At 48.1% G+C, this 22,657-nt stretch overlaps 1 protein-coding gene across 2 annotated transcripts in view; it reads left to right on the top strand.

The window, feature by feature from the left end:
- LOC135904298 (pancreatic alpha-amylase-like) overlaps positions 1-19,822 on the top strand; it is a 155,750-nt gene extending 135,928 nt beyond the window's left edge. For both annotated transcript variants that reach the window (XM_070533596.1, XM_070533597.1), the window contains 2 exons: positions 9,999-10,317; positions 19,742-19,822. In XM_070533596.1, the coding sequence (XP_070389697.1) occupies positions 9,999-10,317; positions 19,742-19,759 (337 nt within the window). In that variant the 3' untranslated portion in view covers positions 19,760-19,822. The remainder of the gene's footprint in view (positions 1-9,998; positions 10,318-19,741) is intronic.
- The last annotated feature ends 2,835 nt before the right edge of the window (positions 19,823-22,657 follow it).

The following is a 22,657-nucleotide window of genomic DNA, read 5'->3' as shown; positions in this document are numbered from 1 at the left end:
CTGCCGATCTACTAGAGAGACCATGGAGGGCGGCCCGTACCTCACCCTCGGTGAAATCGCGGTCCATTTCCTCGCACGGTCCTCCCATGTACTCCACGCGTTCGTCGCTATCGCCCGGTTGTTCGAGCGGGAGATATTTGTCCGCGAGCTGCCTCATCACTACCTCCTGAGTCGTGCACTGGCTGACTTGGTGTACCAGTTTTGTAATTGCTGTTCTCTTGTTTGACTTAGTGTCGCTCTCGTTCAATAGATGTTTGAGGATGTTCCAACTGCCTCCATGTTTGATTCTGCCGTCTGCCAAGTGGCAAACTTCGTCCCACTGCTGTTTCACGAGCGTTCTCGAATGCTCCTCGATCTGTCTGTTTAGTAACGCTATCTTTTTCCTGAGCTTTCGGTTCAGTCTTTGCGTTTTCCATCTTTGCAGAATGGATTGTTTGGCCTCGATCAGATGCGCGAGCCTACTGTCCATGCTCTCTATGTTTTCTTGTCTTAATTTCTTTAGTGGCCTCCCTGAGGTCCTCTTCGAGCTGGTTGACCCAGGTCTGGAAGGACTGTCTGCCCGCTTCTATCGGTTCCGATTCTAGTCTCTTCGCTCTAACTTTCCTAAAAAGGTCCCAGTCCGTGCACCGAAAGGTTCTAGCCTCTTGTTTCGGCATACCTATACCTATGTGTATGATATAGTGGTCGCTGCCTAGATCGGTGCCCGAGTTTTCCCAACTAGCTTGTTTAGAGTTGTTGACAAAAGTTAGGTCGGGCGTAGAGTCCCTGCACGTGGACGTGCCACAGCGGGTGGGGAAAGTCGGATCTGTGATCAGGCACAGTCCCAGGTCCATGGCAAGGTTCCATAACCCCTCACCTTTCTTTGTATTCCAAGCGTATCCCCACGCTTGGTAGGGGGCATTAAAGTCCCCTCCGATGATGAGCGGAGAGCTCTTTGCGACAGCGAGTGCCTTGTTGAAAAGTGCCCTAAAGCTTTGTTTCTTGTAGGTGGGACTGCTATAAATGTTCAGGCAGAAGATACTCTGCGCCCTGCCCTTGTGCCTTTTGAGTACGACTTCTACTAGGATATACTCTATTTTACTCAGTCCGAGATGGATATCGTGTTCGATAAAGGGTAGCTTTTTGTCAACGAGGGTGGCCAATCCCCTTCCGGAATCTTTTTCTCTACATACCGATTTGTACCCGGTTAGCTTTACTTCGTCCGCTAAAGTTTCCTGCAGCATAATTACTTTTGGTTTGACCCCCATCGATCTAATTAATTGGCGCAGCGATGCCTTTTTGTTGTGGAATCCGCGACAATTCCACTGCCACACACTAAAACTGTGGGCGCTATCCATGATTATTGAATGAGTTAATTTTGCTGTTACCCGCGATCGATCTCTTTGGAGCGCCCCCTGACGTTCCGGAGAGCGATTTTACGCTTTCTGATTCTGACGGCAAGAATTCGTCGTCGTCGCATTTCGTTTCGAGTTTCTTGAATCGCTGTTCGGCCGTTAACCTCCATTTCCATAGTTTATCCACTTTAAAGTTAGTCCTTTCCGTCGTTTCTCTAATTTCTTTGATTACCTCTTTCAGCTCGCTAAGGACTTCGAAAACCGAGTCAGTTTCGGGGCTTACTGCTCTTTTTTTCGGGGCGGGGGAGTTATCTCCCTCTCCTGGTTCGTTGCTTTGACCTACTGGTCTTGCTACTGCTACGCTGGCAGGGCTCGGCTGTGCCTTCTTTTTCAGTTCTGCTACCTGTTTGGTCAGCTCTGCATTAGCTTTACGCAAAGAGTTTACCTTCCTAATCAACTGTTCTATTCTGGCATCATTGCTTTCAGTCACCGCCGGCGTAGTGGCGCCACCAACGATTCTCACCGTACCTTTGACTTTATCCGCCCAGGCGGTCCCAACTGTCGGCTTGGCACCGGGTGTTCCATCTTCTAAGAGCGCCTGGGCTCCTCCCGACTTGGAGCGGCTTCTCTCCCTCGCGGCCGATCGCGACCGGGCGCGTTCCCTTTGCACCTGCGATCCTCCCGACTTGGAGCGGCTTCTCTCCCTCGTGGCCGATCGGGACCGGGCGCGTTCCCTTCGGCGAGCTCGTACCACATAGGGTGTTTGAAATCTCTGCTTGCACACCTTGTCTCCGGTGGGATGGTCTCCTCCACAGAACTTGCACTTGGGCGTGCAAACGTGGTCCGCTCGTGGGTTGGGGGCTCCACACCCTTTACACTGAACAGAGTCCGGCGTGGGGCACACGTCCGAGCGGTGTCCTACCCTACCACAAGTGAAGCACACATCAAATTGTTTCCTGTAGAGATAACATCTCAACAAGGTCGGCCCGTAGCGCACAAAGTTTGGCACTTTCAGTCCATCGAAGAGGACGATGACTGAGCCTGACGTCTTGATGCGCTTGGCGGCCAAAGCGAGCAGGTTGCGCTCATGCACGATATTCCTTGTGATAGTAGACTGGGAGTCCCTGATGTCGACTTGTCTAATCACCCCTTTGCACGTGGCGTGCGGGGCCGTCTCGTACGCATTGACCTCGTACTCCGTTTCCACGATTTTGAAGGACTTCATTCTCACGTACCTTGCCGCATGTTCTGGTTCAGGAGTGCTCACCACCACGATATTTTGCGTGAAGTTGGGGCACACCATGTCTTCACTTGCTTGCTCTGCCGTTAGGCCTGAAGCCTCGATCACTGCAGTTCCAATAGCGGTGGTACTTACTTTGCTCAAATTTAGTCCTCCTCGTGGCCTGATTATAATTTTCCGATGCTCCTCGGGCAGTTGGGGCATCCTTGAGGCCTTTACTATACGGTACTTGATCGAGCCGGTGTTGGTGGCGGGTCCCTTGCTGCCGCCGGACGCTTGCGAGGTACTTGGCGTCGCGTTCGCCGCGTTGCTGCTCTTCTTTCCAGCACGGGATCGTCGTCCGGTAGCCACTTGCCAACCGAAATCTTCCTCGTTGTTGTCCTCTTCGTCTTCCATACGGGAGTCTGTCATGTCCCCCTGGCGCGTAGGCCGTCAAGGCCTAATGGGCCCTGCTCCTCGCTAGGGTTAGCTCCGCACGTAGTGGGGTGAACAGAGAAAGTCCAATAAAATTGTCAAAAATTGGTTCCCGCCTCGAAACTTCGTATCAGTCGAGTCTGGGCAACTTCACGAATCTGATGATGTGCTTGAAATCGTCGTACCTCGAAAAATTGGCCAGCGGAACATCGAAAAAGACGGAGCCGATGTGAGAGACGTGTCTGCTCCGTGCACTTCTTCTTCGTCCTCCCCTCAGCAGCTCATGAACCTTTGAAATTGTGTGGGGGGTGATTGCACGATGGTTTTGGCCCGGTCTTGGAATGTCTTTGCAACGTCCTTTGAACCGTTTGCTCCAACGCTTCACAGTGGTCAATGAAATGCAGTATTCAACGTACACGGCAGTCATATGGTGATTAATTTCTGTTTTGGAAACACCTTCAGCTGTCAAAAACTTCGCGACACCGAGCTGTTCAACTTTTGAAGTGTCCATTGTGTGACGCAACCATATTCAACCCAGTGTATGAGAGCATTAAAGAACATTTATCTTCACACCTGCGTGTCACTTTTGTAAATGAGACATGCCGTTCTCCTACGCGCATGCCTCGCAGATAATGAACCGAACCATTATTTCGCGGTTAGGGTAGGCTCACTTTCATTTGACTCACCCTCGTACATTAGAAATGCAAAGATACAATGGGATATGCAAATGCGAAAATACGGCTTGATAAAGGAGAAAAAAGTGTCACTGGAAACAAAGTTCACTACATGTATATACAAAACCTCGCAACAAGATATTTAAGCATACGTTATAAGTCTCCAATGTAAGAAGAAGAAGTATGTAAGAAGTATGTATGTAAGAAGTATGTATGTAAGAAGTAACTGTATATAATGCGTCGAACAAGGCAAATAAACATGTTGCACAATCGTAGATTCACAGAATCCTAGATTCCGCCCCCATTCCATCCACTCCCCCCGATGTATCGCGCGCGACGGCACGCGGCGCGCTTGCTCCCCGCTTTTCTCCTTTGCGCACACAAGACTGAGCCACCATCGTCGGCTCAACCATTCCACCTCCCCTCCTACGCTTTTACTCGCACATACAGCATGCAGCGCGTGCTCACGATGTAATCACACTTTATACGAAACATCATACGAAACATCAGGGCGAGACTTTATACAAAACATCAGGGCGATGGCAGGAATACGCCTGGAGTGTCCATATAATTGCTTTCGCAATAATATAATAAACGTATCCGGCAACTGAAGCGTCCCGTCGCCCATTACTTTCCGCAAAAGAAGCATCAAAATCGGACTTTCACCATGCGACAATTCGCTGCGCCGCAACAATGTATTTTTTACTGTGAGGCGGAGGCACCGAAATGAAAAAAAAAGGCATAGGAAAGTATGTTGGCCAGAATCTAATGCCTGCTTCGGGCACCTAATGGGGCTACGGAAGGAATACCGAAGAAAACATGAGACGCTTGGTCCACTGAGAACCATACGCATAGTGCTCAATATCCTACAGCGGCGAAAAAACAAGACTTTCCGGAAAGGTTCCGCTCAAGGAATGCGGTGCAATCCTTCGAGTCCCCACAGTGATGGCGGCGAGCGACCATTTTTTTTTTCTCGTCTGCCAGCCAGAAAGCGTCCAAAACTCTGTCCGGTGAAAATCCACTCGGCCAGAGCAAACCGAACGCGCACCGAAGTGCACCGCCCGGTGGTTGGGGCCATACGAGAAAAAACGTATGCGCTCTGGCTGGCTCTGGCTGGCTCTGGCAGCCTGCGGGTAGGGTAGCGAGAACAAAAAAAAAATTGAAGAGGCTCAATGTCTCCTCGCGAATAAAAGTCAAAGTAGAAAAAATAAATAAGAACGTAGTTACTTTGGCTGGCTTTAGTGTCTTGACATGGATGTTCTGGCGTAGGTTTAAAAAAATGTTGATATTTTTTTATGTGACATGACGGCACAAATGAACCACCCCAACCCTTCGTCTCATTCGACCTCGCTGCCTGCTTTGTCAACTCGTCTGCTAGTGTGTTGATTTGGTTTGTCTCGTTGTATGTTCCGATGTAAGACTTTAGAAAAGTGAATAGACCTTTGGCGTCAAATGCTTATAACAACATTAAACCCACAAAGTTCCGCAATTGAAAATCTAAAGCACAACTTTGGAAATGTCAATGCACCTTTCACATCAAGAGCTTATGAGATTTATACCCATAAAGTTTCGAAATTGATATCCATGCGCTCCATAGATTCGGTGGCCTCAGTGAGATGCCGCGGCGAGCCCGTTCACCATCAAAGCGCCCTTGAAACTTTGTGCTCGGATGGGACTGCTTGGCGTTATGTGACTCCCGATTTATGGGCGTTGCCACGAAATCTAGTCCGAGTTTGCAATCTTCGCGGTTAAATGTCCTTTCGAGCGTCAAAAAGACATTCTAGACAAAATCCAGAGTGATTTCCGGCGCCGGGGGTCGCTTTGGTCGGCGGTGCATGGACAGCACGAAAAAATTTCGGGGGGGGGGGCTGAAGCCCCATAAGCCCCCCCCCCCCCTGGCTACGCCCCTGGTCAGCAGTGCGCCATTCAGCTGGGTTGCGGAAACGTGGTGGGTAAGACGATGCGGGACGGGGCGGAATCAAAGAAGCCGGATGGGTATCAGGGTGATGGGCCGAGCAGATGGTGTGAAGGCCCATGTTTTCGAACTCCTGGCGGACAACTGCCTGGATCAGGGAAACCGTGACTGCCGGTGCGTTGGTGGGGCTGGAGTCGAAGGCAGCCGGATAGGCGGCCTCAATCTCACGCCGAACGATCTTGGTAATATCGCCGGTGTTGTTGGGACGAGGAGCGTCGGTACAGGAAGAAGTCGCTGGGGTGTTGGGCAGACGGGCAAACTGCTGATCGATACGTCTGCTTTTAGCGAGTTCCAGGCGGCGGCACTCTTTGATAACAGCATCCACCGTCGCGACGTTGTTGAATACGAGCAAGTTGAAGGCGTCATCGGCAATGCCTTTGAGGATGTGGGATACCTTGTCTGACTCAGGCATGTGTGCATCAACTTTGCGGCACAGAGCCAGGACGTCCTGAATGTACGTGACATAGGGCTCTGTTGACGTCTGCACACGGCCGGAAAGCGCCTTCTGCGCGGCAAGTTTGTGACCGTAGGGGTTGCCGAACAAGTCTCGGAGCTTTTGCTTGAACGAATCCCAACTGGTGAGCTCCTCTTCGTGCGTCCGCAACCAAACTCGAGGTGTGCCACCGAGGTAAAAGACTACGTTAGCTAGCATGATAGTAGGGTCCCACCGGTTATTGCGGCTGACGTGTTCATAGAGGCTGATCCAGTCATCGACGTCTTCCCCATCGTGCCCGAGAAGACGCCAGGATCACGGGTAGCGAGGAGAGTGATGTAGGTCGTCGAAGGGGCAGCAGGTGTCGGAGCCGGCGGAGTCGGGTTGTCGTCGCCGGGAGCCATGACGGAAGGCTCGACGTACCGGCCACTGCGAAGCTCCGTGACGAGGTACAGGGAACGTCCACCTCCACCAGATATGTTACGTAGGGTGACGCAGACGAAAAGCTATGTACAAATATATTTACAAGGAAAATACGCTGCGCTAGGCCAAGAGGCAACAGCCCGCGCTAGCATCTAATCGTTGTCGTCGTCTTCTTCCTGCTCAGCTCTTCGTCAGTGGGAACATACCCCGTAGCACTATGAAGCAATGGTGCGTTTATTCTTGGTGCTTTTTATTGTTTTGACAGATTACCGTAGATTTTGTAACACTCTCGCCCCAGCCGAACTGTTCGAGTATTCCGCAATAGTTCGACAGTTCTAAGCACAGAACGTCCTCTTGGCACCCTGCCTCCCACGTCATGACCAAGCGCCATGGTATTTACCTTTGTTGATGCTTCTGTACAATTCTATCTGTTAGACTACCAACAGAAACATGCACCATGCTGTCGATATAGGCTCCCAATATGTTTAACTTCACAGGAGATTAGAAAACTATACCACGGAAGATTTACAACGGATGCGCACTTTCCTGGCGATGTTACCTGTTTAAGGTTAGCTTTGCTTGAAATTTGTGTGCACAGCTCCGAAGCCTGTACTTATTCTTGGCAAAGAAAAGAATAAAGAAATATGAATAAATTAGTTCTTACCAAAACACATTCCTTCGGCTCTTTCACCACTTCATGTGATCAAGGCATCATTTTGTTTGTGCACTAACTTTCAGACCTACATTTCCCGTGACGGCCTTATGCGGAACTGAAATCGTGCTGTCATCTAACTACGCGTTAGTACTATCGTAGTTTCCTATTTAGCATCTAATTTATCCACGGTAACACTCTCGAAACTGTCAATTTTGAACTGTCATAATCGAATTCCAAGCGAAGCTGCTAATTTTGTGCTGTGGAAGTAAGAGTTTCAGTTGCCTTTATTTAAATCACAGACTTGGAAATGTTGCCCATTATGACTGGTCCGTTTGGAACCTTGCCACCTTATAACGCTTTCTAGCGCTGGTTAAGCCAGTCTTAAAATGACAGTAAGTCATCTGCACAATGTATTTCACTTAAATATCGACCATAGCGCGCACTTGCCCCTTGTCGCTCCCTCCTTTTCGATATTGCATCAGTTTCATCCAGGTTCCGTACACATTTCTTTCAGGGTAGCTGCGAAAACGTCGGCGGTAATGGCAAAGGGATAACAGTTAGGAATCACCTTATCGCTTTCATATCCAATTTATTGCGAAAGCAGTAATTAGTCCGCACACTTCCAAATTTTCCTACAGATCGCCTATAGCGTGTTCTTTACTTTTGGTAAATAGAAACAATATATACCTAGTTTAGTTAATCGAGAACATCTGAAAAACCAACAATGTCTGATCACATGAAATTAGGCAAAAAACGTGGGTTGAGTAGGTATTTGTGATGCTTTCTTTTATGAAGACATGAAAGTGAAACTTTTGTCGCAAATTACATTATCGCGACCGCTTGTTCTGGGAAGTATAAACGCCGTACGACAGTGACGTCGGGATATTAGGAAACGTAGATGATCGTGGCCGTGCGACACTTCAAAGCACTCCATTTGGAAGCTGCTATTTATCACCAACCATGTAACGCAGCATGTAATTTCGCTAAAGCACTCCGTAAATTTGTACTAAATTTGACTTGTGGTATTTGTAGCTATGCCAGAGCAACATGCTAAATTCTGCGCCTGCCATGACGCTCCAAAGCACTTGCATACGTTCTTACTGCTAAGGTAGCATTTAACCCACTCACTGTTAAATTTGCCTGCACCTTACTGTTGCCAAGGTAAAGAAGCTAACGCGTTTATTTCACCGAGGACACCAGGTGAATGTGCTATCACGCACCAAAAAACTAAGAATACAAGGGGTCGGTAATTGCTTTTCACGCTTTTACTTCAGCCGCCAATGCAACGATTCCACGAGACATTGAGTCAACACGCCCCGCATTTTACATGATATAAATTTTTGGGCGGCTGAATTACCTAGAGTCATAGAAAAACGTAACTGCTAACGGCAGCGGTATAGTTTCGAGCACATGATAAAGGAAATGTTTTACAAAAGCAGTAATTTATGCCAATGCGTTTGAACTTGGGACAAATTTTCGATAGCGGTCCCTCTAAGTTCGTTGAACTTGGCCTTGCTGGCATCTGCAGTTGCGCCAAGGCAGCTGGAAAATTCTGCGTTGCTCGTAAAACATACTCATAAGGCTCTGGAGCACTGTCATAGGCAATTTATTGCAAACGCCGTAAATCCCACAAAACTGAAATTTTCCGTGCACACTACCCGGCCCCTTCTCCTTCGTTGCTTCCTACAAAAACGAGGAGGCTTGTATAGTTCACGGAGGACTAAGTGCATTCCTCGTTATCACGCGTGCAGAGACCGTGAAAAGGAGGGAGCAATAACTTTTTGTAGCGCAATTCTGCTGATGACAAAACACAAACTTTTCGCCCACAGTACACTCGAGATCGCCACTGTTTTTACTGAGTTTGAAGTTGACATCTTCCCGTTGTATTATGATTTTGAGAAGTATTGTGGATAACAGCAGCTTCACACTGTTGAACGCTTGAATAAGTAAACTTCTAGAAAGCTGTAAATAAACTACATCGAATAAACATTTACTTTCGCCACTCATAACATGCATACTACTTTAACAAAATATAAGCACCTTGCCTTGAAAAGACAACCTAGGAGACGCGGGAAAAGTAACTGCTTACTTTTGTTGGTGCATAAGCTTTCACTGAAGACGAGTAATCAACAATGTTCGGTAAGTGTTACCCATTGTGGAAGACGCATATCCTAAACATTCTAAGCCTCTTCTGTGTCTGGTCTCTTCAGTTAGGCGGGAATAATTTGAAGCCTTCGCTTCCTAAATAACGCTTCCTAACGAGTCCAAATTTAGTACTTAACAACTTTCAGTAAACTGCGAACTCACACACAAACTTTTGAACTGGACTATACATTGCTCTTATTGTTAGCCACAGTGTTTGAAAATTTAAACTACGTCCCTTATGTAGTTTCTTTAATGTAACCGTGAAAACTGGCTTATAGCGTTTTCGAACGTTTCTTTTTATAGCCGCACTCCCAGCAGCGCTGTGAAAGAAATCATTCCGATGGGACACCTAGTCATTTCAAAGCAGAACTAAATTAAAGCTCTTCCTGTTCGAACTGTCTTACTTTTGTAGAGAAACTTGCAGAAACATATGTATTGGACAAGGCGATTGCACTGGTGTACGCATATATTTTTTTTTCAATGAGCGGTATTTAGGGAGCAGTTGGTGAGATGTTTTTTCGCTGTTCCATATCATATGTGTTCCTGCCGGAGAGTTCAGTAAGGTATGCAGCAACAGCTTTGATGTGTTGTATTATTGTACACACAACTTATAGCACGAAACCGGTATAGTGTTTCTACTGCAGACGACGCAGTAGAAACACTGTGCGCGCATGCAAAAAGACTCTGTTTTCACTTTCACTCCAGGTGGACACAGATCTACAACCTTGTCGAGCTGCACAATGTGGCGGGGTTCTCGCCTGTCACCAACTGGTGGGACAACGGTTACCATGCAATCGCATTCGGCCGTGGAAAGGCGACGTTCGTCGTCATCAACAACGAGGATTTCCGGCTAGACGCAGTTCTTCAGACGTCTTTACCACCGGGAACATACTGCGACGTCATCTCTGGCGTGAAGACTTCAGTCGCTTGTACTGGAAGGTCATTCGTCGTAGAGCCCGATGGCAGAGTTGCTGTTACCGTGGACAACTTATGGGAGGATCCTGTGATCGCACTACACATTGAGGTGAGACTGTACGCATGCACCTGTTCGCAGGCAGAAGCACCCAACAAATATTTATTCTAGGCAGCTCTAGCATGGTATTGCGGTTACTCCCTTAAAAGCCAACTACAATAAACTTTTGGACTTCATAAAAAGCCGAGTTTCACGTGGCCTAGATACACAGTGCCCCGCTTCGTATTGCTACGTTATAAATACGAGTGGAAGCGTCAGAAAGTGCAAAAGTAGACGTTTTAACGCGTTAGCATTAGGAGTGTCAAAGTGTAAAGAAAGTCGCTAGTCTGCCGTGCTAGAACAAATCATAGATATACATCTTTATAGTGTATAACAATTTATATATGTTCTACGCACATGACATTTTATAAGAATAATTATATATACATTTTCCGGAGGCCAGTACTTATTTGTCGGCGGTGACAGCATCGTGTTGCAAACGACGAACACAATTAAGCGACGTCATGCAAGCGAATTATAAAACTCCTTTATGCCGCACCCACTGAGCATACGCGAACCTTTTCGTGACAGCATAAGACAGCGCTGATAGTAGTGAATGCCACCAGCTCCCGTGTTCACGCTCACGAAAGATCGTTCGTTAAGGTGTATTGCCCAATGAATACAGCGTTAAGGTGCATTCAAAACGACTTGTTGAAACAGCTTCGCAGTACACGGTCTCATTGATACCAGCCTCAGATTCTTCAGGTTAAGGGCTTTGTCTAGTTTAGTGATAAGAACATTGCCTGCATGCTTTTATTCTGGTGGTTTTCGGCGTGCAATGGGTCGTAGAAATAATTGGGTGAGAGCACGTGTTGAATGATCGTTCAGGTTGCTCAGAAACCTGTTGGTGTTTGCCTTTATCTAGGATGGTGTTTCAAGTTAGCGAATAAATTGCTTGCCGAACTTCGGTAACCATGATTGTTTTGTCCAGCTCGCAGTCGTCTTCGCTGCATTCAGCCGGTTGTCCCTGTCTATTGGTGGAGGTTCCTATATATATCCCGTCTTCAGTTCGGTGGTGAAGTCGTTGTCGATGCCTGAATAACTGTCTAATATTAATTAGACTGTTTGTTCACTGATTGCTTCGCTTTCAGTTCGATCCAGGAGTTGGCGTTGAATCGACCACGTTTTGCTTGTGTCGAGGGTGCCCTGTAGGCTGTCACATATCTGCTTCCATATTTGCTGCGTGAGATCACTCGCGCACGTCGCTGATGTTTATGTGATCTTCGCTATGCGGCGTTTTAACTTCCGCGTGATATTTTCTCCTCGCTATATCTTGACGGACCGGACATTGGCAGGACATGTAATGAGGACCTAAGATAACCGATGTTCATTAAGGGTTACGAACTGGATTCCAAGGGAAGGGAAGCGTAGCAGGGGGTGGTAGAAAGTTAGGTGGGCGGATGAGATTAAGAAATTTGCAGGGACGACATGGTTACAATTAGTACACGACCCGGGGTAGTTCGAGAAGTATGGGAGAGACCTTTGCCCTGCAGTGGGCGTAACCAGGATGATGATGATGATGATGATGATGATGATATCTTGATTAGGCTGCGTCTGGCCTCGCAGAGATGTAGGTGTAGGTCTGCAGTCGGCGTGTCTGTGGTGAGGGTAATTTCTTCGGAATGTTTATACAAATCCTCTGGCAAACGTTTGTAGTAATTGTTGCAGTGATTTGAGGTCTGTTATATGACTGTCATTTCTCTGTTTTCGAAAGGAATCCCACTTTGTTACTCTCGTTTGCGTGTGTGCGCCATTGGCAGCTCGGTGGCTAGTATGGAGTGTACACTGCCAACAGTCTCCTGTGTGTTATGACATTCCGCCTGTTGTATTTCCTTCACGACGGCGAAGTAGGGGCCGGTATCTCTGGACACACTGTTTCTGATCCGTGTGGAGTTGTATGGGTTCATGAGTAGCGTGAGACAATATTGTTGCCTCGTATTTTGTAGTGCTGTTGCCTTGACCGTGGCCACGCCTGGTGTGCTGTTTCAAGGTGACCTACTATCACCAATCCGTCGTTTCTGGCAATGGCTGAAGCCTTGGTAACGAGGTAGTTGAAACTTTGATTCCTCTGCTTCAGAAGTCTATACGTTAGGCACAAATACGCATTTGTGTTATCTTTTGGCTGGTAGTATTTCGATCACGTTGTGGTCAGTGTCTCTGCCGTCTATGACCTTATTTTCGTTAGGAATATTTTTGTTAGCTGTTAAGTGCTGCCAGTGCGCTTTCTCGTGGTTACCTGTGTTTGTTGTAGCCTATGTGCTTTGGTATAGTGCTGGTTTCTTGGAGGCCGATGGTGCTAGGCGAGATGTCTACATGGGAAGTGTACTGTCGTAATGCTCCATATTTCACTTGTAGCAGCAACAGTTGCACTGCCATATCCGGATGAAGCTTGTGCTCTTCGTCGATGCTGGATGAACAGGGGAAACTGACGTGTTATCACTTTTGTAATGGTTACTGTTAGACACGATCCACAGGTCACGCGTTTCGAAGCTCTTACTTGAACGAGGGAAGGTCTCGTTAGGTTATTATTATTTCGAGCGACAAATGCATCTGCGATGTAATGCTAAAGCCTCGGGCTGTTGTGCTAGGGGATGCGTGTTTAAAACCTATTATATGACATGCGTAAGTTTTTTTATAGAACAACAATCTGTGTCAACAGGGGGCTTTTTTACGTTCGTACGCTCCTAAGGCGCGAGCGCTGAGACACCTCGGTGAGTCATTGAGGCGAAAAACTTGACGACGGGACAATCGGTGCAGGCCAAAGCTCAAGGAGCTACGCAAGCATCATTAAAGAAAAGAACAAAAACAAACAAACAAATTGGAGGAAGCCTTGTAGCTGAGCGCGGTGTTATATATTGCCTGGTGTAACCAGGCTAAAAAAAGGGAAAGTATCAGTGGCTACATCTACCCAGATGAACGCTTTGCGTCTGGCAACTTCGCATGATAATATTGAGCTCGTTGTCCTTAGAGTTTTCTCATTTGCGCATCTCTACACCAATCTCCTCTGAGTGGTTGTAACGCGCTAGAATATTTGTGGTGGGTTACGGAAAACGCATTGGCATGAATGTGCCGGTCGCGTAAGCGCTCAGAAGGGAGAGTGTTTAGCGCTCGCATTATAGAAACGAAAAGTGCGTGATTATACACGCTATCGCTCAATACATATAACTACACATACGGCGGCTGAAATTAAAGCAAGATCTTCCAGCGTGGCATCCGGATACTCCACTCTCGAGACTGTGGAATAAAAGTTACGACCAACACTGTGGAGGTAACTTCGCGAGTGCGACTAGAAACTGCGTGAGACTCTTCGGGCGGCGTAGCGGCGGCGAACGCAGGAGCCTCGATAGAACAATTCTCACTCGTAAATAAACACTTTTGTAAATAAACATTCATGACTGAATGTTTATTTTACAAAAGACATCGCAGTGAAGGGAAAAGGGAGAGGAAAGCAAATACAAAATCAATGTTGTCCGTTGGCCACACCGACGCCTTCGTCCTTCTCGGAGGCGCCTGCAATTCGCTCCCAGCAAGCGGTCCGTCGAAAACGCGGGCACGGATCAGGTTGCGGGTGAAGGCGCCGGTCGGTAAGGGCCGATTTACGCTCGAGCCGCCCATCGCCGCAAGCCGCATCGCATGCTTGCGGTCGCGCGAAAAATTGCACGTATCCAGCACTTCTGCACAAATTACCGTTTACATTGTGTGCACAGTGTATACCTTACACAGTGTAAACCGAAATTTGAGCACAAGTGTTTGATTCGTGCAATTTTTCGCGCGACCGCAAGCGTGAGGTGCGGCTTCCGGCGATGGGCGGCCTCTGCGGCCTCCAGGCACTCTGGAGCAGAACCTACAGCAAGCGCTGGACACCACGGAAGCTTTTCTTGCAAACACGGGACTGAAGCTCTCCCTCAGCAAATCGGAGTTCCTTCTGTGCAAACAAGGCTCCAGTCTGAGACAGCCCCTTAGCTCCCTCCCCGTTCACCTTCACACCAGGGATGGAGGAAACATCCCCAGGTGTAACACAATTAAGGTCCTGGGCATGGTCATTGGGGCTTACAGCAATGACAACGCGGAGGCACAAAACGCACCACAAAGAGCACCCTCAACTTGACTAGTGTCATATCACGGGTCGCCATCAAAAGGGACGGACTGAAGGAGGACAACCTCACGAAAGCATTTCACGCCTTCCTCATCAGCCACGTAACCTATGCTGCCCCCTTCCTCAACTGGAAGGAGACGGAGCTGAATAAAATTGATATAGTAATCAGAACGGGATTGAAAAAGGTCCTAAGCCTCCCTAGAAACACTAGCACGGAACGACTCCTGTAATTGTGGCTACAGAACACGGCAACCGAACTCTGAGGCACAACGAAACTCCCACATTAGTCCGCTCTAACTCACAAGGGCGGGCATCGAGATCTTACTAGAAGTAGGCATACAGCCCCTCTTCAAGCCACCAGAGAAGTCGAAACTATGCACAAACGCCAAGAGATCAATAACCGTTGATCCCATCCCATGAAACATACACCCCACCCACAACGAAGGGCGGAGAAAAGCGAGAGCGAAGGCAATCCTTGACAACATCAAACGTAGCAAAACGCAAGTCTTCTTCGTTGACGCGGCCAGGTATTGGAATCGAGGCGCCTACGCGGTCTTTGTGGTGGACGCCAATCGCTCACTCGTCAACGCAGCCACGGTAGTTGCCAACTTCACTCACGAAGCAGAAGAAATGGCCATCGCGGTGGCCCTTCGAAGCTGCAAAGGAGTGTCAATCATTTACCCGGACTCAAGAACAGCTATTAAAACCATCTCGTCGGCCCTCGTCTCTAGGAAAGCAGCTATGGTTATCAACACCATCTTCTTCCAAGAAACGGGAGGAGACAACCTCATGTTCCCACACATCACATGGTTCCCGGCCCACATGGGCAACATTTCCGGACCTCCTGACTTTAATCCGAACGAGCGGGCACACCAACTGGCGCGAGAGCTCACATTCCGCGTCTGCGGTCCGCCCTCGCGCTTCAACCCAGCCTGGAGGGACCTAGACAACAAAGACACACTCGTATCATACCACGAAATCACTTCAAATCATAGGTTATCACGAAGAATTTTTCCTCCTCCTCAGCCAAAGCTCAAAAAAGCACAGGCCGTCACTTACAGACAGTTGCAGACTAGAACATACATCACACCAACAACACTAAGCAGGATCAATCCTGACCTTCCTACTGAATGCGCACACTGCGGCCACGAATACAACAACTTCGAACACATGCTCTGGCTGTGCCCTGCCAACGCGAGCACTGATTTTCCCGACCAGTCTTCCAGGGACTCAGCGCTCAGAAGCACAGAGCTCATCGCTCAGCTCAAGGATGTCCAGAGGGCCCGGGCCGTCGCCGAAGGACTCTGTCTACCGGCCCCGACCTGGGTGGAGCCGCCGGATTGATTTCCCCTCAGGACCTAAATAAAGTTCTCACTCACTCACTAACTTCTGGGGACGTATTCTGCGATTATCATTTTCAGCCACAATATCGCCTCCGCGATAGGCATGTTCAATAATTCAAGCGACTGCTTACCCGTGAAGTCATCGTTGCATTGCCTACGTGCGCTTTCAAACCCTTCACAATACAAGATAGAGCGCACCGTGTGAATGCAGAGTGGCTCAGCGGTGTGTGTGTGATTCTTTTTTTTATTTCGAATGTGTCGAACTCAATATGACTTCTGCGCAGGGACTAGGGTTGACTACGGCCGATTTAAGTAACCTAACTTGAAAAGAAATTGGGAATTGGTTTTCATTATTATTAAACTGTGATACAACTCATGTGCTAAAAATACAATGATAATATAAATCGACACGCTTTGTTTCTGCATCTGTGTAATCCATCGTTCACCACCAGAGTGGCATCGTGTGATTTGTTTATACCACACTCCACCACCAACCGATGACCACCAACTAGGCGAGCAACGAGTTGTTCGTGCTGCCGCTGTCAGCTGCTCCAAGACACTGTCAACGAAAATTGTTACTTACAGGAAGCAACAGAATCCAATAGCCCGTCAACACTCAATAAATATTGTTGTCAAACACCGCGTATAAGCCGCAATCAAAGCAAGCAATATAAACGACCTACCACACTTCACTTTGTGGTCTTCACCCGCGACGCTCACAGCGCGCACGCTCCGATTCCGCGCGCGCCGGACGACCACCGCGGGTTCGAGCACTCCGAGCCGCCGCACGCGCAGGGCACCGCGCGTCCACGCCTACTCCGGCCCGCTCCGTGTGCCGACGCGCAGCCGCGCGCGTACGCGCCCCGCCAGCCCCACAGCTTAGGGGAAGGCGAGACCGCGCGCGTGCAGCAAGGGAGACCCTAGGCAAAGCTCTCGAGAAGACAGAAAGTACATTTATTACACTGGGAGTCTATACAAACACACGTTTAGCATCACGTCCGAATATGAATCTGATTAGACAAAACAAAGCCGAATGGTCGCCGGTGGCCGCTAGAATGGCGCGCCGCGACAGAGAGAGAACAAAGAACAAAGAACCCCCAGCAGTAAGAATTTGCCTATCCTTCGGTCAGCGCCTGCCATCGTGCGCCCCACAGCAGAGAAAAGGGAAATAGAGAGAAACGACAGACGAACAGACGGGGGCACGATCGGCAGACGCTGCCTCAGGACATCGAGACGACGGAAGAGTGCGCGCACGGCCGCCGAGGCCGGGACCCCGACGAGCCGGAGTAACCATCGGCCGGCGGCAGACAAAGGGGGCCGCCGCCGGCAGAGAGGAATACGTACGCACCTTCCGACGCCCCGATGTGGTCTCCCCGGGCGCCCGTCTTGCGCGCGCTTACCCGGAGTGCACGCAAGCAGGGCCCGAATCCCGCCAAAATCTTAGCCAATAGCGAAAGCCTGTTGACCTTCGCGTGGGCGGGATGACAGCAGAGTGACAGTGTTTTATGACCCGCTGCCACCCCGTCCAGGCAAGGAGGAGAGGGACACGGAGCCCCCGGCAACACAACGCAGCGGCTTTACACAACCACCGCGAGAACCGGAAACCCCACAACTTGTATCTACTACATTTCACCACTAAACGAACACGAAAAGACGTATTCGGTTGTTCAACATATGTCATGTCGGGAGCAACCATCGACCTCGCCACGTAAAATTAACGTAGACCGAAACTACTAGATAGCGCTCTTTATTTACCAATTTTGCTAAGAAAGCCAATCTGCACATGCCTATGGTGAAGGCGTAGCCAAAGCGATACTATTTCCGAAAGTTATGATCAGAAAACACGTCCTCTGATAGAGTTCTTTCTGCTGTGCCATTCACGCTGCGACAAGGAGCTAAAACAAATCAAAGCCGATGCAACCGCCGTACGGTAAAAAAGAAAAAAGTACATGGTTTGTTGACTCTGAGAATCAGCTTCAGTTGTTTCTGTACATGTGTTATTGTTTTTTCGAAAGAGAGCTTGATTAGGTCTATAGCTAATAGAAAATATTTCACGCAGTATTTTGGTTTTTGGCGATTGTACATGATTAAAAGATATTGTGTCAAGTGTAACCTGACCTCAAGACAGTAGACATCGGTAGAAAAAACGCCTACTTTATAGATCGCATTTACCACCTTCTCAATAAAATACTTAACAAAGCTTTTACCATGTCCTAAGAAAGGGAACGAAAGCTTAATATGGTGTCCATACTGTGGCCCTTCTGTTGAGTAATTTAACTTGCCAGCAGAATTATGTTTGGCAAAGTTCAATACTTGGGATTTCGCACAAGAAAGGGCATTTGAGGCATTTCCAGACCGTCTGAAAATTAGATAGCTGTTGCTCAGCGACTGCATTCAACAGAGACGATAAAAATTGCAGAGCTTGTGCACTTACTACTAGCACGATTTGGAACGGTGTTGACTAAAGCCATCTGTAAACATGATGAGACTCTCTCTACGCTCTGAATTTTTAATACGCAGAGAGCATAGGGATAAAATCGTACATAAGCGTACGATTGGGCCAAAATACGACCGCTGATAGACATAATAATGCACATTTTAACAAAAGCGACGAAAACTTTACATTACATTGTATACTATTTGTGTTCAAAACGAAGCCACAAGAATTGCTCAGTGCAAGTGTGGGCGTAAGTCAAATATCAAGTAGGTCTACGGGTTGAGCAAATTGTTTGAGCTGTTGTTCAGGATTCAGAACCGGGCAGTGTATTTTGGTAGTACTGAATGCGGTTATTAACGGGTTTGCTGGTAACTTTAGGTATTGTAGCCTAGTTTTGACAATTATTTTTCCTTCTTTTTCGCAGGCAAAACTCTAGAGCACACCATGAAAACACCACGCAGCTTCGTGTAGGTGGAAATATACGCCGAAATTCTAAATAAAGTTATCACTTGCTTTTAGTCGCCAGTTGTATTAGTAATGACCCTTTCTCAGAAAAAAGAAGTATTACAATATTGTAATATACCTAATTCTGAATATTTGCCACCCTTACGTGTGAAAACTCATCTACGCCAGATGTTTTGGTCAATAAGACAGAGGTCGACAGGAAGATGGAAATTTGACGTGATGAACTGTGGTGGAACTAATATGGTGGCTTCATCTTCAGGCATGGTTTGTTCGACGGCCATTGATGCTTCCCAATATAGGTTGCTGAGGGACAAGAATTCAAAAATAGCGGTAGAGGAAGAAATACCGGCAGAACCCATCTCACGATGACTTGATGTTAATGGAATTGTTAATCTGCCGTGATCATTCTGAGATTTTCGTCGTTCCTTCCGGCTATATGCGACAGACTACATCCGGCAAGGAGTCACTTTGCTATAACACTGGCCTGCCAGGGCCGGCTATGACTCTGACGCATGAAAAGAATGGGATGATGACGATGGTAGAACGACGACCGCGTGAGGACGACGGTGTAGGGGCAATAAAACGTCCACGAATGTGTGACAGCGGTGGCGTGGTAGCGAAGATATGGGGAACCAATGAAAAAGTTTGATGACGATGATAATGATGTTTTATAGACACCCCAATTTAAAAGGGACGGTGACAAATAATCACCTAGCCTTCTTGAGTTAATCTTGTATGCTAAACATGCTTTTAATTCGAACATTTTTGTGCGCCTCTGGTTATTCTTTTTCTATTCGGAACATCTCTATCTACCTTGTTCCGCTACCTAGGCCTGTAATTAGCTGTAATATACTGCAAAAGAGTGCTAATTTGGGCTGGTTGGTTCATGATTACGAGCAATACAAACAGCGCTAAACGACGGGACGAGTGAAGGGACACAGACAGCAGCGCTGCTGTGTCCAGCGCTGTTGTCTGTGTCCCTTCACTCGTCCCGTTTTTTAGCGCTGTTATTATTGCTCATAGCTGTAATATAATCACAGCTAATTTTCCCTCATAGAGGCACAAATTCACTGAGTTTTCCCTGACTTTTTCCAGACTACTCAAGATCCCTAAGAATTCCCGCTTTTCCCGGTAGGTAGGCATTCTGGTTCTTGTCCTTAGGCAACCAGATGGAGCCTCAAATAGGAAGGCACTGCTCTTTGTGTTATTGTACATATTTTCTCTTCTAATTTCTTGCCATTCTTGTAAATCTCCATCGCTTTTCTGTTTCTATATTTCTTGCATCCAATGCGCTGTCTCTGCTTCTCTCACCTTGATTTTGATGCTTCCTGACTATTTACACCTTCAGTTAACCTGCACGTGGTTGGCAACTTCCTTATACCTCTTCTTTCATTCTCTGACCAAGCTTTTCATGTACAGATACTTGAGCACTTTAACCGCCTATTTATTTTCATCTATGTACGTGAGTGTCTTTCTTCAACGCAAGTTTTGATCTGTGCTTCTCTGCCTTCGAAACAGGTCTAACCCATGTCACTATGGGTCAATAATGCCAATATGACAGGTAGACAACTGAATAAAAAGATAATGCATCACTTGCTGTCATCGATGTTCATATCTCCATTTCAACGTGTATATTTTTAGCAGTGAATATGTCTTTCATATCGGGTGCGAGATCCACCACCGGAAAAGCTGGCGTCATCGTCGGCGTGACGTGGCATGAGGTATCATATGGGCACAGCGGCCGCGTCGGCTGCTTAAGAAGCGCCGAAGCGAGCTGAAAAGGAAAGCTTAAATTTTCCACCTGCGCCACCGTTCTGAATAAGTGGTGAGGTTTTACCGCCTTGGGTGTCTGCTTGACAACATCTGAATTACTATAAGAGGTAGTGGCTGCCTTTCGAGGCCTGCAGCATGGTAGGCTACTGCTCAGTGCCGCAGTGTCGGACGTACGCAACGGAGCCCGGTGTCAGCCTTATTCACACGTAGCCCCGGGGCAAGGAGCTGCGTGAAGCTTGGCTGGCGCAACGTAGAGCCGGCAGACAGCCATCGGCTACAACTCGGGTATGTAGCAAGCACAGACAAGAGGAAGATTTCTGCGACGGTGCCGGGACTGCGCGATGTTCGGTGGGTAGCAGAGACGCCCGCCCACACCCGCTGCCCGGCTAATGTCATGACGGTTTGGTGTATGAACTTGTTGATGCTAAGAACTGGCAAGTTCACTGGAACGTAAAAAGAGCTATAAGACGCACATTAAAAAAAGGCGTGGCATATGGTCATGTTTGTTTTATGAATTAATGGACTACGAAAGAGAAGCAGAGAGAAATCGCACGCTGAGAAAACCGATGAACATACAGTGCGACGCCACTTGAGAAATAATATTGAAATTTCCAATTTAGAAGACAAAAAATACTGAATCGTCGCGACGGCACATCATAGTCGCCGTAGGCGTCGAAGTCTCTATAACTAAATCATTTTTGAACAGCCCTGATAGTGTCCACGCAACAATGGTTGCTAGCGTGCTGTCAAATGCTCATATTCTGCGGCCTAAAGCTCACGGCACGGTGCGAAAATACGCTCACAGTGAAAGCAAAACATTGCGCGTGGATATGCATGCAGACGCGCAGTCGGTCGCTGCGAACCCGTGTGATCACTGCATTGAGGCTTCATTCTGTTATGCTTCATTTGTTTATACAGAGGGCTAAATATAAGAAGGTATTCCACATAGTTCACTCTCAGCGCTTGCCTACCTTTGACGCAAGAAGCCGGTTCGGGAGACTCCACCACGGCGACCGCGCGCAGTGGGGTTCATATTACGTATTCAGTAGATATGGCGTCTGTAAACGAACCTGTGCTTTCACTTTGCCCAAGATTATTATATCGACAGTCAAAAACATCCCTCCTTTTGAGACTACCTACATAAATCTCTAGGGGGGCTGCCGCGTGGTGTCTTTATTGAGCGCCGTAAGTGAAACCTATCAGGAGCGCACCGCGTGATCTCTCATACTGCGCAAGGGAGGCGCTTCTGGCAGATGCGACTCTGTAACTCCTCGCTCCGCGTATTTCCATTTGCTAGTAGTTACAACGGGTCGTGGGCTCTGCGGAGACGACGGCTGTTTGCGCGCATGCGCGAGTAAGAGCAGGTGCGCGAGAGGAAATGTGGGGACTTTTGCTAGTTGAATATGCGACTCTGCCTAGGAACTACGGAGGAGTTTCTTAGGGCCTGCTGTATGCGCTTGTCCCTAGGCGCACCGGCAGAAGTCGCTGGGTGCGGTAGTGCTGAAACTGGCATCGCAATTTGGCGGCTCGACGCAATTATATCTACTCAATCGTGTTGTTTGCTAATTAAAACAGCGTGTAAATATTTCGCATTATTGGCGGCGCCTCCAGGACACCAAAGCGGTGTTGGATCTGGAGGACAAACAAAATTGCTGTCCCCCAGATGCTGGACATTGCTGATGGGTGCGGGAGATGGTCGAAGTTGAGGAGGACTTTGTGATGAAAACTGGAGGTCTATTTACATTATTTACAGTGAGAGTACAAAGAAATTAACAGTCATAAAGTCATTACGGGCCGGCAGCAACTCGGAAGCTGCGGCCCGTGGCAAGAAGCTCAAAAGAGATGAATGAAGGAACGCTCCCTTGATGCTCCCGGTCTCTGGCTTTGGACCACTTCGGGGTCTCGAAGTCTCGTCATTTTCGGTGAATTGGCGAGCCCGCTCAGGTGTCATTTTCGGCCAATGGTAGGCGCCCGTGCGAGTGTACGTCACATTCGGCTTAGAGGGTCACTCCTTGGGCTCCAATTGTCCGAAGGATTACTTGTCTCCGCTATTGCCTTTCCGGTCTGCAACTGCCGTCAGAAAGGCAGATGGGGGATTGCTGCCAGGGCTTCACGGTGCATTACAGCAGTCTTGCCTCGCGGCTTGCAAGCGCACAGCGGGGGCAGGCGGTTTGTTCTCGGGCGACCTTTCAGAGCCGCAAAGCAGCTTTGCTCAGGACCCACGTTACCTGGAACAGT

This window comes from Dermacentor albipictus, chromosome 2, assembly GCF_038994185.2.
Source record: "Dermacentor albipictus isolate Rhodes 1998 colony chromosome 2, USDA_Dalb.pri_finalv2, whole genome shotgun sequence".
Lineage (NCBI taxonomy): Eukaryota > Metazoa > Arthropoda > Arachnida > Ixodida > Ixodidae > Dermacentor > Dermacentor albipictus.
This window is presented reverse-complemented; position numbering and strand designations above follow the sequence as displayed.